We start from the raw sequence: 17,078 nt of genomic DNA on the forward strand, positions 1-17,078 counted from the left end.
GTTTGTTTCTTTACAACATACAGGTTATGTTGCCATTATACATTTGTTTCTTTACAACATACAGGTTATGTTTCCATTACACGTTTGTTTCTTTACAACATACAGGTTATGTTGCCATTGCATGTTTGTTTCTTTACAACATACAAGTTATGTTGCCATTACACGTTTGTTTCTTTACAAGATACAGGTTATGTTGACATTGCACAATTTGTTTCTTTACAACATACAGGTTATGTTGCCATTGCACGTTTGTTTCTTTACAACATACAGATTATGTTGCCATTGCACGTTTGTTTCTTAACAACCTACAGGTGCATATTTTACATAATCAAAACTGTATGAAATTTATAGGTTTTTACAAGGCCTTTCAAAAAAATCTTGTTTCAGGGTACGGTCTCCTGCTCCAAAAAGAGCTACAGTGGCTGCAAATAAGTTTTCATTTTTCACTGCCTAAAAAACAGGATGTTTATAGTGTTGTCTCCCCTCAAATCATGTATATTTAATATATTTTTTTTAAAATTATTTCAATCGTTCAACCTGTTTTAATTGAAAGCTAATTATTTTTTACAATCAAATACAAAAAACATGATACTTTTTCACCAATAAAGTAAATAAACAGGGGTTTCCCTCCATGATTATTTTTAGTCGGGGAATAAGTTTTTTTGATATAAAACTATTTATAGCACCCTTATGTTGCCATTTCACATTTGTTTCTTTACAACATACAGGTTATGTTGCCAATGAACGTTTGTTTTTTTTACAACATACAGGTTACGTTGCCATTGCACGTGTGTTTCTTTACAACATACAGGTTATGTTGCCATTACACGTTTGTTTCTTTACAACATACAGGTTATGTTGCCATTATACATTTGTTTCTTTACAACATACAGGTTATGTTGCCATTGCAGGTTTGTTTCTTTACAACATACAGGTTATGTTGCCATTGCACATTTGTTTCTTTACAACATACAGGTTATGTTGCCATTACACGTTTGTTTCTTTACAACATACAGGTTAAGTTGCCATTACACATTTGTTTCTTTACAACATACAGGTTATGTTGCCATTATACATTTGTTTCTTTACAACATACAGGTTATGTTGCCATTGCACATTTGTTTCTTTACAACATACAGGTTATGTTGCCATTGCACGTTTGTTTCTTTACAACATACAGGTTATGTTGCCATTATACATTTGTTTCTTTACAACATACAGGTTATGTTGTCATTGCACATTTGTTTCTTTACAACATACAGGTTATGTTGCCATTATACATTTGTTTCTTTACAACATACAGGTTATCCATTATACATCTGTTTCTTTACAACATACAGGTTATGTTGCCATTATACATTTGTTTCTTTACAACATACAGGTTATGTTGCCATTGCAGGTTTGTTTCTTTACAACATACAGGTTATGTTGCCATTGCACATTTGTTTCTTTACAACATACAGGTTATGTTGCCATTACACGTTTGTTTCTTTACAACATACAGGTTAAGTTGCCATTACACATTTGTTTCTTTACAACATACAGGTTATGTTGCCATTACACGTTTGTTTCTTTACAACATACAGGTTATGTTGCCATTATACATTTGTTTCTTTACAACATACAGGTTATGTTTCCATTGCAGGTTTGTTTCTTTACAACATACAGGTTATGTTGCCATTGCACATTTGTTTCTTTACAACATACAGGTTATGTTGCCATTACACGTTTGTTTCTTTACAACATACAGGTTAAGTTGCCATTACACATTTGTTTCTTTACAACATACAGGTTATGTTGCCATTACACGTTTGTTTCTTTACAACATACAGGTTATGTTGCCATTATACATTTGTTTCTTTACAACATACAGGTTATGTTTCCATTACACGTTTGTTTCTTTACAACATACAGGTTATGTTGCCATTGCATGTTTGTTTCTTTACAACATACAAGTTATGTTGCCATTACACGTTTGTTTCTTTACAAGATACAGGTTATGTTGACATTGCACAATTTGTTTCTTTACAACATACAGGTTATGTTGCCATTGCACGTTTGTTTCTTTACAACATACAGATTATGTTGCCATTGCACGTTTGTTTCTTAACAACCTACAGGTGCATGTTTTACATAATCAAAACTGTATGAAATTTATAGGTTTTTACAAGGCCTTTCAAAAAAATCTTGTTTAAGGGTACGGTCTCCTGCTCCAAAAAGAGCTACAGTGGCTGCAAATAAGTTTTCATTTTTCACTGCCTAAAAAACAGGATGTTTATAGTGTTGTCTCCCCTCAAATCATGTATATTTAATATATTTTTTTTAAAATTATTTCAATCGTTCAACCTGTTTTAATTGAAAGCTAATTATTTTTTACAATCAAATACAAAAAACATGATACTTTTTCACCAATAAAGTAAATAAACAGGGGTTTCCCTCCATGATTATTTTTAGTCGGGGAATAAGTTTTTTTGATATGAAACTATTTATAGCACCCTTATGTTGCCATTTCACATTTGTTTCTTTACAACATACAGGTTATGTTGCCAATGAACGTTTGTTTTTTTTACAACATACAGGTTACGTTGCCATTGCACGTGTGTTTCTTTACAACATACAGGTTATGTTGCCATTACACGTTTGTTTCTTTACAACATACAGGTTATGTTGCCATTGCTGGTTTGTTTCTTTACAACATACAGGTTATGTTGCCATTGCACGTTTGTTTCTTTACAACATACAGGTTATGTTGCCATTGCACGTTTGTTTCTTTACAACCTACAGGTTATGTTGCCATTATACATTTGTTTCTTTACAACATACAGGTTATGTTGCCATTGCACATTTGTTTCTTTACAAGATACAGGTTATGTTGCCATTGCATGTTTGTTTCTTTACAACATACAGGTTATGTTGCCATTATACATTTGTTTCTTTACAACATACAGGTTATGTTGCCATTGCACGTTTGTTTCTTTACAACCTACAGGTTATGTTGCCATTGCTCATTTGTTTCTTTACAACCTACAGATTATGTTTCCATTGCACATTTGTATCTTTACCTCCTACAAGTAATGTTACCATTGAACGTTTGTATCTTTTTTGCATACAAGTGACGTTGATAAAATACGTTTGTTTCTTTGCTACCTACAGTTAATGTTGTCATTTGGCGTTCAAAAGGTTTCAGATGGTGGCATCTGGATAGCAGTAAGTGCTTCGATACTGACATCACTGATACTCTTGCTGGTAAGTGTTACCGCCCAATTTTGTCACCTAACTAGTGCTTTAATACTGATATCAGCGTTGTTGGATGTTAGTACTCAAAAGGGACACGAACAGCAGTTAGTGCTTCGACATTGATATTTGGATATAAACTGGATGTAACTTTCCAAATGTCCTCATAACCATAGTTATAAAGGTTATAATATATCTCCCAACCCGTAGTCTGTGCTTCATCGGCGACATGGTATATTTTACAGAGTATTATTAGTTGAAAAACTTGTGTTATTTGTATTAAACTATAACCTTATATATCTTTATGATATATTACAAGTCATAAGGTTGCGTGGTCATTCATTTCAATACTCTCAATTTTGGGGGGATTAAAGTGGTTTGAAACCATGAATACTTGAGGGGTTATAAGACCAACAATAAATACCGTAATTTTTTCCGACAGTCCTCTTTGACCTCTTTTGTAAACAAAGTATTTTCAAATTTCAATAAAACATGAGGTACACGTAGTTGACGCCAAATTCAAATTTAAAACCATTAAAGACATCAGACTATTCATTAAAATTGATAAAATTATTGTTTGCCAAATCCAGTATAGCCAATATAACATTTTCGGATAATTTTACCTTCAAACTATAATAGTAGAAATTTCAGACAAAATAATATTGTGCTGCACACTAGATTTCTTTTTTTTTTTATTTTGCGTTTTTGGGTGGCAGTGGTATTGACGTGTTTCAGGCATTTTATATATTCCCGTAAATAAAACATTGTAATGAAGTATACGATATAATTATGTACACATTTGTATCTTAGGAGCATATTTCAAAATTTATTAAAAATAATATTTAAATGTTCCCGATTTGAACACTGTAGAAGGGTCTAAATATACCATTATGGTAGTAAAAAACCTGGCTGAAAACTTTCATGTTTTCAGTTGTTGTTTTTGGGAAGGGGATTTTTCTTAAAATTAACATTATAAAGGAGCATAATCTTTCCCGCAAATTTGTATATCAGTTACTCTTAAATGATGAAGGCATGTATTACGACATTACAAAACAAATTCGCCACCAATTATAACCTATATCCCATCAGGTGGAAATGATAATTATGTGTAAATGATTTTTTTTTTACATGAGTACGCATTTCCCGAATAGCGCGCAACTCTCAGCTAATTATTATTATTATTTGCTCAAGAATGATGCATAAATGTAGAAGGATAGATTTTGATCTACATTGTAAACACATTTTTATGCTATAGGGCTTTCCAAAAATGTCGGAAAGTTGTTATATAGTGGGTTTTTTTTTTGGGGGGGGTAGAATTTCAACTTACTGAATCATCAAAAAGAAGTCTTCGATTTCCCACAAATTTGTATTTGTTAAATAAATAGGTGCATGATACGATTCCCTGCAAATATGTATATCTGCTTATAAATGTATGATGACCAGTAAAAAAAGCATGCACCAAAAACCTTCCGGTCCAGGACTTATATAGCACCTGTTGTCTCCTTTTTATGAACTTATAAACTTTAAAGACACACGTAGTGCTAGAATAGTATACGAATAACAATAATGGGCAACATGGACAAAGTCCTCAATGACAGCAAGAAGATCAATATACACATGAATGAAGACTTGTGAATTCAACATCTTAATTTTTTTAATTTGAATTGTATTGATGGCTTTCTGACCACAAAATCATTTTACCCAGTATAGTTTTTTTTTAGGGGGGGGGGGGGGGTCAGTAAATATTTATTTACACGAACGTCAGGCGTAGTCTTTGCTATTCAAAATAAAGATATAAGGGCAAATAATTTTTAATTTGAACCTTTTTTATTTTTTTTATATTTTTTTCAGTATTAAAGATATAGATTGACATTCTTTTAATTGGAATTCATGATACAGATTTTCCCATTTAAAACGAAACATCTTCACTCTATAGTAAATAAACACTATTCTGTAATGCTTTACTTTGTGATAAACTAACAGATGCAACGGAAAGTCATTTTATCATGTAATATATTTAATACATATCTGTTTTATACAAAACCTTGAAATATTTTAATTGCATGTGAAATGGGAGATAATAAATTTACCCGCGTTAATTATGACCTTCACCTTATAAACTTCCGCTGTTCGGATACCACCAAATGCGCAAACGCATTGAAGAAATCCAGACTTATACGCATGCGTATTATTAATGGCCGACATATTGCGCCAAGAAGACGGCTACAGGCTAGCGAATTTGAAATGAAGACGAATTTCTGCTAAGGGTTTAAGTTTGCAATCAAAAACTGAGAAGCAACCACCAACTGTGGAATTAAGCTTCATAATGAATGTATTTTTATGAAAAAACATCACTCCTTTATATGTTAATCTTCAATTTTTCGCATGGCAACCGAAGTTAACTTTTTCCCGTTTCTTTGGGACATAATGGAAATAATTGGTTTTTGATGACATTAAGATAAATTTACAGATAATTGTTTTAGTATTCATTCATTATTGTAAAATGGCAGCTGTTGAATACGATCTGGACACATCTGGTGGACTGATGGAGGTTTGTTACTGCTAGAAATATCATCAAAAATATTACAAAATTAGTATTAAAGCTGGAAATTCATCATGGCTGCCAGATGCAAACATGGCCGACACTAATTTAATAATTCCATATTAGTTTTTACCTTCAAAGTAAACTAAACAATAAGTGACATTGTTTTTTTTTAATATATATATATATATATATACACAGATCTGCTGTCTTTACTTGAACATGTTAAATATGCAAAGGCTGTATACACAAATATTGTAGTTTTGTACACATGTAAATTATATGATGTATGCAAGCACCTAGCAAATATCTTCCTCTCATGTGTTTTCGTTCTATTAAGAATGCATTATGGCGTCAAATTATCTTTGAAAAAGCATGCATAGTACAAATTCATATGACTCAAGAAAAAAAATGATCTGACCATGCATATAGCCTCTTCATGACATGTGTAAATTCTGTTTTGTTTCATTTTGCTATATAAAGGCAAGTATTGTGCATTTTAAAACTGAGTTTAATTGGTTTACAATTTGTCACATTGGAGCCTATATAATAAATTGTAGGGGTGCACAACTCATTTTCAACAAAAATGTGCCCTATTTTAGTATTTATACCAAGCTGGTCACATTTCTTTTAAATATGGGGATCAGTTTTTGTTTTAAATTGTGTGTGCATGTTCCTGTCTTCAAATCCCATCAGATGTTTTCATGCGCAACAACATTTTATACATTATTTACAGTGACAACTCACTGGCACTCCATACTTGTGTGCACTGCTTTTCAGTTACTAAGTTAGATATGGTCATGGATGCCTTAATACTGGACATAAAAAAAAGTTGTGGAAAAGGAACTAGACCATTGTTAAGATTCTTGCTTAGATTTTAAGATCACACTTATCATGCTTATTCGAAATTGTTAAGATATTATCTCAAGTTTGCAATGTATTTTTTCTATTTTTATTAGTTTTCAGAAAAAGTAACATATCTTTTGATATTTTGCAACCAATATCTGAAGTATAGGTTATATTTATCTATATTTTTAATGAACAAACATTTTCACCAACACAATTCTAAATGTCTAAAAGAAAGGGGTGTAACTCTTAACTATCCAATTATAAATAAGAAATATTATTAAAAAAAAATCGATTTTTTTTAGAAACTTGGGGAAATCATTGACTTTGCAAAATGGTCATATATTATTGAAAAAAATGTATGCAGTAGTTTGTCTAACTTCCACTAGTACTTGTTTCTTGAAAGCTAATACAATGAACATAAAAACGTTCTGATTTTTCGGCAAAACAATATTTTTTGTTCTTTTAAGAATTGAATGCCTCTTTATGTAAATTTATTGGGGTGTTAAAATGTTGACCAAAGTAGACAAAAGGAACATTTGTCATTTTTACAACCCTGTAAAGTTATTAATAAGCAGCATTCAATACTTATATACATGTGTAATTACATTATCTCTAGGATCATGCACATATCTATCAAATTTTTCTTTTATTTATCTGTTCACTTTGTTGTGGAAACTTGTGTCATCATAAATGTTTCATTTTGAAATGAAGGTTAATTTAAATTTTAATTTAAAATAATGCAAGATTATCAAATTCAAAAAATAAAATTGCATATACATTTCATTATATATTTTATTTTTTGAATATGATAATTGCCTTTAATTAATGTTGTTTCCCTTTACTTGTCAAAGAGTGTTTATTTTTTGTAAATTTACTTTAATCAGCCATTGAAATTGTATGCTATAAAGGATCAGAGCTGAAGCTAACATTAAAAATATCTTTGTTTCCCCTCCCCGACTGATGTTATCAAGGTATCGGTAGGTAGGTAGGCAAATTATTTTATTTTATTTCTTGAAATAATTTTTCTATATTGAATTTTTACAAAATTCAACAGGTAATTGGATAAGTCAAGAAAAGTGGAGTATTCCCTGTTTTCTGGTGTTAAAAACAGTATACAGGGACCTCCTTTTTTCCTATTCATTTTATGGTATGAAAAGCACACATTCTTCATGTGATAACAATGTTTAATGAAAGCAAGTGTTTAATTAGTTAAAAATCAAGCTTATTTCAAGTCTAATTTGATGCATAACTCACAACAAAACAATTCTTGTGTTCATCAATTCATACCTTGATCATCAATTATGAGATGACAAAAAGATATGTTAACCCTTTCAACGCTATACACGGCATATGGCGCGATGACATATGCTGTCCGCCTCTGCTATTATATGCCGTGATGACAATGGATTTTTCATCAGGACTCTCAACCCTTTCGTTTTTTCTTCGTATGAATCGAGGATATACAAGGTCTCATTTGCGTTTGAAATCCCCGCAATTTTTATAGTAAAATCATGCAGTAGAAGGAAAATAAAAACAAATATTTTGACAAATGCAAATGGCGGAAATTGGACATGAAGATGTAAATATTTCAGCATTTCTATGGAGAAACTGACAACGAGGATTAGTTTAAAGGTTTCTTGTTATCTCAATGTGTTTGTTACATTTAACCCGTGTGGGAAATATAATTTGATCGATCATTACGAGACGTAAAAAGGGGGAAAACGGAGGTTGACTTAAAATTTTGAGGACGGAGCCACTTATTTGTGCCACGATTACATAATTCATTGTGTATGGTGCAATACACTATGGAATGGAGCAACTGGTGTCCTTTTTATTATATGGCAGATAAAACAAATAAATAAATGAAGACTAAAAGTAGTTTTTATTCAAAATTCAACACAAATGTAATAAATTACACCTTTTACCTGTTAATTACCTGAAAATGCAGGTAACCTGATAAATACATTTCTGAAGTAATTGCATAACATTACAGTTCATGTTCTTCTGAGCATTTTTCATACAATAACTTTTTCTGTATCTCTTATAATAAAAAAGATACAACAGTCTGAAAAGGAATATACTGTTCTAATGAATGAACACAAAAAATGCAGCAGCAGCAGCCATTTTTTAATTTTTTGTGTAGCGTTGTAAGGGTTATTCAATGAATAAAATTTTTCAATAGAAATGAACTTAATTCAGTTATGTTCAGTTACACCTGGATCATGCAGCTTGGTCAATTAATTTCTAAACAAAAGATTTGTATGTTTTTTTGGAGTACTAGAAAAAACAAGGCTTCACTTATTCATCATAATGTTTTGTTGTTCCTAAAATACTTTAAGTATTTACAAATTCAACTGCTGCAGTTATGACATAAAACGTGCCCTTTTATAAATTTCATGCCATAAATTGAAAAATAAAAACACATTCAAACTGGTCTTGTTTACACCAGAAATCAGGGAGGTTCCCTGAAAGCAGGGAATTCACGTATCCAACATTTTCTGACTTGTGCCCAACCAAGTCGAAGTCAAAGTAGATTGATTTCAAAGCATGATTCAGACCATTTTTACTCAAAGATTTTATCCTTTAAACAGGAACAGAGGTAAAAGACAAAAAGACAAAGCCAATCAAGGTGCACTCAGTGGGTTGAAAGATGCTTCAGATTTTTTATTTTCAAATATCAACCTTGCACAAAACACAAATCGTGTGGCAAGGCATTATGTTTGTTTTTCTTGATTCCAAATCATATAGACACTTAAATGCAAAAATGCCTTGATTTAAAACACTTGTTGACTACAGCATCGGAAAGATATCACCAAAAACCAACATAGCAAAAAAAATTGGACAAGAATGGCCAATAAAATTTTTCGAGTTGCAGCGATTTTACCTGGTCGTTCGGGGGAGGGGAAACAAACAATATTTTATTTTTGGCCTGACCAATAATGACAGAAGAATTCACGCTTGTGTGGAGTTGCTCATGCTGACTATGTAGTGTTCTGAGCTTTAAAGTATTCAGGTCACCATCGTAGATTTTGCATACTCTTTTACTATCTTTGCAAAAGGTATGCAAGTGCAATCAATTAATGAGATACACATATATATTGTATATCTTTCTATTTTTTGGCAAAATGATTTGAAATTACACATCTAAAATGATACTTCTGGACTTTTTATCAGTCATGTCAGTGTTTTTCCCCTCATAAATTAATATTGTGTTCATAAAATATTGACCTCCTAGTACCTAAAAAAAATGCTGGATCAAAGCACTGATGATGCTTTGATTTAGAATTTAGACTGTTAAGGAATGTCTCCATTGTTCAAAACATGAAAATGTGATCACAGGAAATACCAATTTATATTGATCATAGTTATTACTGATCATAATTGTCTCCCCTGTGAGATTTATTTGACTTGTACATGTATGTGAAGCCCTGTTCACATTCTTTTCCATTGCTTAATACTTGAATCAAGTTGAACTTATCATGGTTTCAACCACATCAAAACATTCTTTCTCACAACAGCATGATTGCTTGCAGGGAAATAACAATAGAAAGTTACAACTCAGAGATCGCGAAAAGTGGTTGTCCTCGGGATTTTACCACCAAAATTTTGCATGTACATGTAGGACTGACACAATTTGAGCATTTTTCAATAGAATTAATAGTGAGGACCAGCAGATTTTCTTCAAGGACCACCAGGGGAAAAATGATTTCATGACAACTTAGTATTACACATACATTTAAATGATTTGATGTTGCCTGGAACATTATTCAGAGATTTCTAAAGAAAAAAAACTTTGTGCAGTCTTGAAATTGTATAAGGGTTCTACATGACCAGTTTTATGATGGCGCGCCCCCATGGTTAAAATATCTTCTGCCATAGTCGAATGATCCCAGCAACCGTTAAATTATCTTCCGTCATCTTCAAATGATCCCGGCCATTGTCAAAATTTGTTTTTCGTTTCTCTAGCCGCAGCTCATTTTGTTATCAATTATAATCAATTGCATAACCCTTATTGTATTATAAATCCTAGCTATATATAGGGTCCTCCTGATATAAGTTTTAAAGTCCTGAGGTATTACTTGATTTATTTCACTTGACTGGGCGGAGTTAAAATGGTTCACTCATCATGGACATCTACTGATAGGTGTTTTGGGATAAACTCATCAATGAAGTGTCCAGTTATGGTCATTGTTAATTCGTTTGGTGACACTGAAATGTTCAAATCAGTGATAATTATAATGGCAATCATCTTTATCAAACACATCTTCAAATAGACTGTCCTTATGTTAATTAAAACGTAAGCTCCGCCCGATCAGTTGAAATAGAATTGGTAATATATCTGGCTAAAGATTGCAAATCACTTGTACAGGAAGATTGACACACCTGACAGGAGAACACTTGATGAAGATAGACAGTTGATTGCATTTTTAAAAAAGTTTCAGCAAATGCTAATGAAAATTTAGTTGAAAAAATCTATTTTAAACCCAGTTACAAAGAAAAAGTTTTAACAAGAAGAACACATGCTTTTATATTGACTTACGCAATCAGCATCCCACTTTTTAAAAGAGTACAAAATAAGACGTAAAACAGAATATAATTTCATGCCAAATAACATGTGTAATATTGAATACAAGTTTAGAAAATACATGAAGTTAACTTGATAATCTGTAGAAATTTTGTATTGTAATTCTGAATTCATTTCATAGTTTACAATCAAATTAATATATGAGCTGCGTCGGATAGAAATCGACCTTATGCAAACGAAAATCAATACCTCTGAAAATAATTTCTACGAAAAGTCTGTAATTGTTCCAAAAGTAGGTTTGCTTAAGAAAACGGCCCTTTTAAACGGACCAAAAATGCAGCTTTTATATCTTGGTTATTCCAATATCAATCAGAGTCTTAGATATGTACAGTATATGTGTACATGCACTTGCATAAGGTTGATTTCTATCCGACGCAGCTCATATATCTGGTTTACATTCAGAATTGAAAGATGCATGTTGCATAGTCTATTACTATGAAATTTGCAATTTAAAGTCATTAAAACTATTTTAAGTTGTAAACGTGTGCCCTCCAGATCTATATTCATTGTTTACAAACTGGTTTGAAACTTCTTGTTGATGCTGCAAATCGTCGATACTGGTTATTTTATAATGAAATAAATACAGTGAAACTTCTCTAAACCGGTCCCTCTTAATACCGGTTCTCCCTTCATACCGACCAAATCAACAAGTCCTGGCCGACGTGTATGTAAATAAACGGTCAGGTAACCTTATAAAACCGGCCACCCCTTTAAACCGGATACCGGCCGATATTTGTGTAATCAAAATCAATAAAATATCACCTCATAAAACCGGCCTTGTCATTTGTAATCATTAGTCCATATAAAATAATGTTATATAAACAAACAAGTTAATCCGGTCAATTAGGACACCTGCATGGCCACTGAGTAGTGTTTACCTGTCAATGTCGAATCAATACCCGAATAAATTATCGGTTGAGAGATTATGATCTTCACCCACGCTAATCAATGATGATAATTAATTTTTTATTAAATGTTTTAGCTTGGCTACTTTATTTGATCATTTGAAAAAAAAAATTTAGGCAAATTACAGAAATTAATCACTTTGATCTTTCAAAATAAATCGTAAATAGATAGTGCTCATACTTAATTGGAAAATGTAATGTTTTATAAGTATAAAATTAAATCTTAGTGCCTATAAAATAAATCATTTATATGTATTTATGAGCATGTCTACGTAGCGCTGTAATGTTTGAGTACTGCTTCTATATTATTATCACCGTATGGTACCGATGATGAATGTGTGATTAATGATTTGAATAACATAATATATCGATATTAAAACTGTTTTGTTATATAGTTGCATTTTATTTGTTATTCCTGCAAAATAAAAAATAATAAAGATACAAATGATGTTTTAATATTTATTTCATAATAAATTAAGAATACGAAGCTAAATTTACACAACAAAACAAACTTTATGATTGATACATGGTCAAAAATACAAATGCACAAATATTGAAGGGAAGTAACTCTTGTTAATTTGAAATTCAACAAACCGGCCACCCCTGAAAACCGGCCGAATCCCGTGGTCCGACGGGCGGCCGGTTTTGAGAAGTTTCACTGTATAAGCAATATATATATCAATCTGTTTACCATTCCTTACATAGAATTTGAGGAATGAAAACACTGTTAAAAGTCAGAATAACCCTCCCTTAGACTCAATGAAAAAAAAAACCTACGACTACGTACAATTTCTACCTACCCTATTTTTCAAAAAGATGCAATAGGAAACAGATTATTTATTTTTTTTGCCTTACACATTCATTGTACCTTGTGAAATTTTGATCTTAGTGAGTGTTTATAAACATGTACTATAGTGTCACTGAACTTGACCCATGCATTTTTTTTAGGAGATTCAGAAGCTAGTATCTCCTCCAGTAAGTGAAGAAACTTTACGACGCCAAAGACGTGAGGAAAGAGAGTATCGTAGACCAGGACGTGCAGTCAACCATGACTCTTGTGACAGCTGTAAAGAAGGAGGTGATCTTCTCTGTTGTGACAAATGTCCAGCATCTTTCCATCTTCAATGTCAGTAAGTACAAATGAAATATAGAAACAGGAAAAATTGTATGGAACTGGACAGAAATGTTGATTTCAGTGAGTGTTTATATACATGTTACGATGTACAATAGTGTCACTGAACTTGACCCATTGATTTTTTAGCTCACCTGGCCCAAAGGGCCAAGTGAGCTTTTCTCAGCACTTGGCGTCCGGCGTCCGTCGTCTGTCGTCCGTCGTCTGTCGTCCGTCGTCGTCTGGCGTCGTTAACTTTTACAAAAATCTTCTCCTCTGAAACTACTGGGCCAAATTTAACCAAACTTGGCCACAATCATCATTGGGGTATCTAGTTTAAAAAATGTGTCTGGTGACCCGGTCAACCAACCAAGATGGCCGCCATGGCTAAAAATAGAACATAGGGGTAAAATGCAGTTTTTGGCTTATAACTCAAAAACCAAAGCATTTAGAGCAAATCTGACATGGGGTAAAATTGTTCATCAGGTCAAGATCTATCTGCCCTGAAATTTTCAGATGAATCGGACAACCCGTTGTTGGGTTGCTGCCCCTGAATTGGTAATTTTAAGGAAATTTTACTGTTTTTGGTTATTATCTTGAATATTATTATAGATAGAGATAAACTGTAAACAGCAATAATGTTCAGCAAAGTAAGATTTACAAATAAGTCAACCTGACCCAAATGGTCAGTTGACCCCTTTAGGAGTTATTGCCCTTTATAGTCAATTTTTAACCATTTTTCGTAAATCTTAGTTATCTTTTAGAAAAATCTTCTCCTCTGAAACTACTGGGCCAAATTAAACCAAACTTGGCCACAATCATCATTGGGGTATCTAGTTTAAAAAATGTGTCCGGTGACCCGGCCAACTAACCAAGATGGCCACCACGGCTAAAAATAGAACATAGGGGTAAAATGCAGTTTTTGGCTTATAACTCAAAAACTAAAGCATTTAGAGCAAATCTGACTGGGTATAAATTGTTTATAGGGTCAAGATCTATCTGCCCTGAAATTTTCAGATGAATCGGACAACCCGATGTTGGGTTGCTGCCCCTGAATTGGTAATTTTAAGGAAATTTTACTGTTTTTGGTTATTATCTTGAATATTATTATAGATAGAGATAAACTGTAAACAGCAATAATGTTCAGCAAAGTAAGATTTACAAATAAGTCAACCTGACCCAAATGGTCAGTTGACCCCTTTAGGAGTTATTGCCCTTTATAGTCAATTTTTAACCATTTTTCGTAAATCTTAGTTATCTTTTAGAAAAATCTTCTCCTCTGAAACTACTGGGCCAAATTAAACCAAACTTGGCCACAATCATCATTGGGGTATCTAGTTTAAAAAATTGTGTCCGGTGACCCGGCCAACTAACCAAGATGGCCACCACGGCTAAAAATAGAACATAGGGGTAAAATGCAGTTTTTGGCTTATAACTCAAAAACTAAAGCATTAAGAGCAAATCTGACAGGAAGTGAAATTGTTGATCAGGTCACAATCTATCTGCCCTGGAATTTTCAGATGAATCGGATAATCGGTTGTTAGGTTGCTGCCCCTGAATTGGTAATTTTGAGGAAATTTTGCTGTTTTTTTGTTATTATCTTGAATATTATTATAGATAGAGATAAACTGTAAACAGCAATAATGTACAGCAAAGTAAGAACTAAAAATAAGTCAGCATGACCAAAATAGTCAATTGACCCCCTAAGGAGTTATTGCCCTTCATAGTCAATTTTTAACAATTTTCTTAAAATTTGATGATTTTCAATTACATTTTCCACAGAAAGTACTGTTATAGATAGAGGTAATTGTAAGCAGCAAGAATGTTTAGTAAAGTAAGATCTACAAACACATCACCATTACTAAAACACAATTTTGTCACGAATCCATCTGTGTCCATTGTTTAATATTCACATAGACCAAGGTGAGCGACACAGGCTCTTTAGAGCCTCTAGTTTTAGATTATTTTCTTGTTTGATTTTGTTACTGTTTTAGACCTCTTTTAATTACAAAAGAAATTGTCACAAAATTTTCCACCTTTACAGTGTATATAGCATGCACCTCTTATAAATATAACCAGTTATTATAACTTGAAAAATAGAAATGGAATATTGTATTTGGTTGCATTGGGCATCATGATCACTGCTGTCCATGTTGAAAAGAATTTTAAAAACAAGCAAAAGATACTTATTTATTTTCTTGAGTAAATGAACACCTAAGGGTATATAAGTGTTTGTAATAACTACGTACATATACATATTCAGTTCTATTTGAAATTAAGTTGTTTGTGAAAATTAAGATGTAAAAATAAACCCAACTACACATTTTGAGGATTTAAGGGTGCTTCTCAGTTTCAAAATAATTAACTTTTCAAAACACTAGTTTGTATTGAATGGGGATTAATAAAGGAATCGAAAGAGCAAAAAAATATATAGGTCAATGTGCTTGTTTTCGAGATATTAGCCATTGAAATTTTGGCATCAAAATATTCTCTCTTGACTTTTAATAGCTTTATCATTGACATGTTTAAGTTCTCAAAAACTATGAAAAACTATTTAAAATTGTATAAGACTTTTAAAGATGGCTTATCATTATACATATAAAAGATTTATAAAAAGAAAAATGGGGATCAATTGGCTAATATTTTAAAGGCATTCAAATGGATAAAACCAGAGGATTCTAAAAATCTGACAAATCCCAAAACATGACAAGCGAACTTCCTTAAAGGAAAATCAGCACTTCAGTTGAAAACTACTTTCATTGGAGGAGATTTGTTAGTATATAACAATTCACAGTAGTAATTAGCTCTAAAATGACATGAAGAAGGCTTATTCATTTTTGTTTTGTCTTTATCTCAGCTGCTTATTTTAAGTTTAGCCCATTCACGTTCAGATTCTTGTTTGATATGCAATGATTATGAATTTTGAATAGGTTAAGAAAACTGTTAAAGTTTCATACATGTACACTATTAGCACACATATAAAGAGAATTGGCAACCTTCCAAACTGGAAATTTTAATATTGAATTATATAATAATATAGATTGACAGAGACTTGTATGTAGACTGTATCAGACTTGCAAACTAATTAATATATTTTTTTAAACATTATCTAATGTACAAGTTCAAGGACAAACATTACCAAGCGTAGCAATTTTAAAAATCCTCATACAATACAGACCAGGCAAACATTAATCATAATTTTGTCTTGAGAACTGGTACTATATACATTGTAATCATGAAGATATACATTTAGATTTAAGTTCAGAAATAAGTTCAAAGGTTATGAATAATGAAAGTTTAATCATCACTTCTTTGTTAATTTGCATGTTATCTATTGGTTGGATAATTTAATGTGAACATTGTGAAAAGAATTGATTGATAGAGACATAAAAAATGTAGAAATATATATCATTATATTTTTTGATTTAACACAACAGCTTGAAGGCCAGGAAAGTAATGGATCTTAATTTATTATAACCTTACACCACATCTTCCTATATCTATGAAAATTTGAGTCCCAGGGAACATTAGGTACACATGAAACCTTTATTACTATTTGAAAAACTTAAGGGGTGTTGGGGTTGGAGGTTTAGTAAACACTCCATTCTCTCCACTAGAAACTCAAAAGAAGGTATCTGGGTAACGCTTTGCCTAGATGATACTTTTTTTTTAACATTATTCAAAATTTTCTCAGTGATTGTATACATGATAACACTTTATTCCTGTATTTTGTCTTATTTGAATTGTTGATATCTATTGACATAATTAGATCCTTTTCAATTTGTATTAAATTTTAGATTTTACATTTCTGAATTTTCTAGTTTTCTGAAAGTATTACTCAAAATGCTTTCA

At 32.0% G+C, this 17,078-nt stretch overlaps 1 protein-coding gene across 2 annotated transcripts in view; it reads left to right on the forward strand.

Annotated features, from left to right (window-relative positions):
• The first annotated feature begins 5,420 nt into the window (after nt 1-5,420).
• The window catches only part of LOC143075440 (PHD finger protein 12-like), a 42,341-nt gene continuing 30,683 nt past the window's right edge, over nt 5,421-17,078 (forward strand). Inside the window, exons 1-2 of one of the 2 annotated variants that reach the window (XM_076250852.1) lie at nt 5,421-5,785; nt 13,064-13,245. In XM_076250852.1, coding sequence (XP_076106967.1) covers nt 5,738-5,785; nt 13,064-13,245 — 230 coding nt within the window. In that variant the 5' untranslated portion in view covers nt 5,421-5,737. The remainder of the gene's footprint in view (nt 5,786-13,063; nt 13,246-17,078) is intronic. The other variant, XM_076250851.1, reaches the window with a different exon arrangement.

The sequence above is a fragment of the Mytilus galloprovincialis genome, chromosome 5 (assembly GCF_965363235.1).
Source record: "Mytilus galloprovincialis chromosome 5, xbMytGall1.hap1.1, whole genome shotgun sequence".
Taxonomy (NCBI): Eukaryota; Metazoa; Mollusca; class Bivalvia; order Mytilida; family Mytilidae; genus Mytilus; species Mytilus galloprovincialis.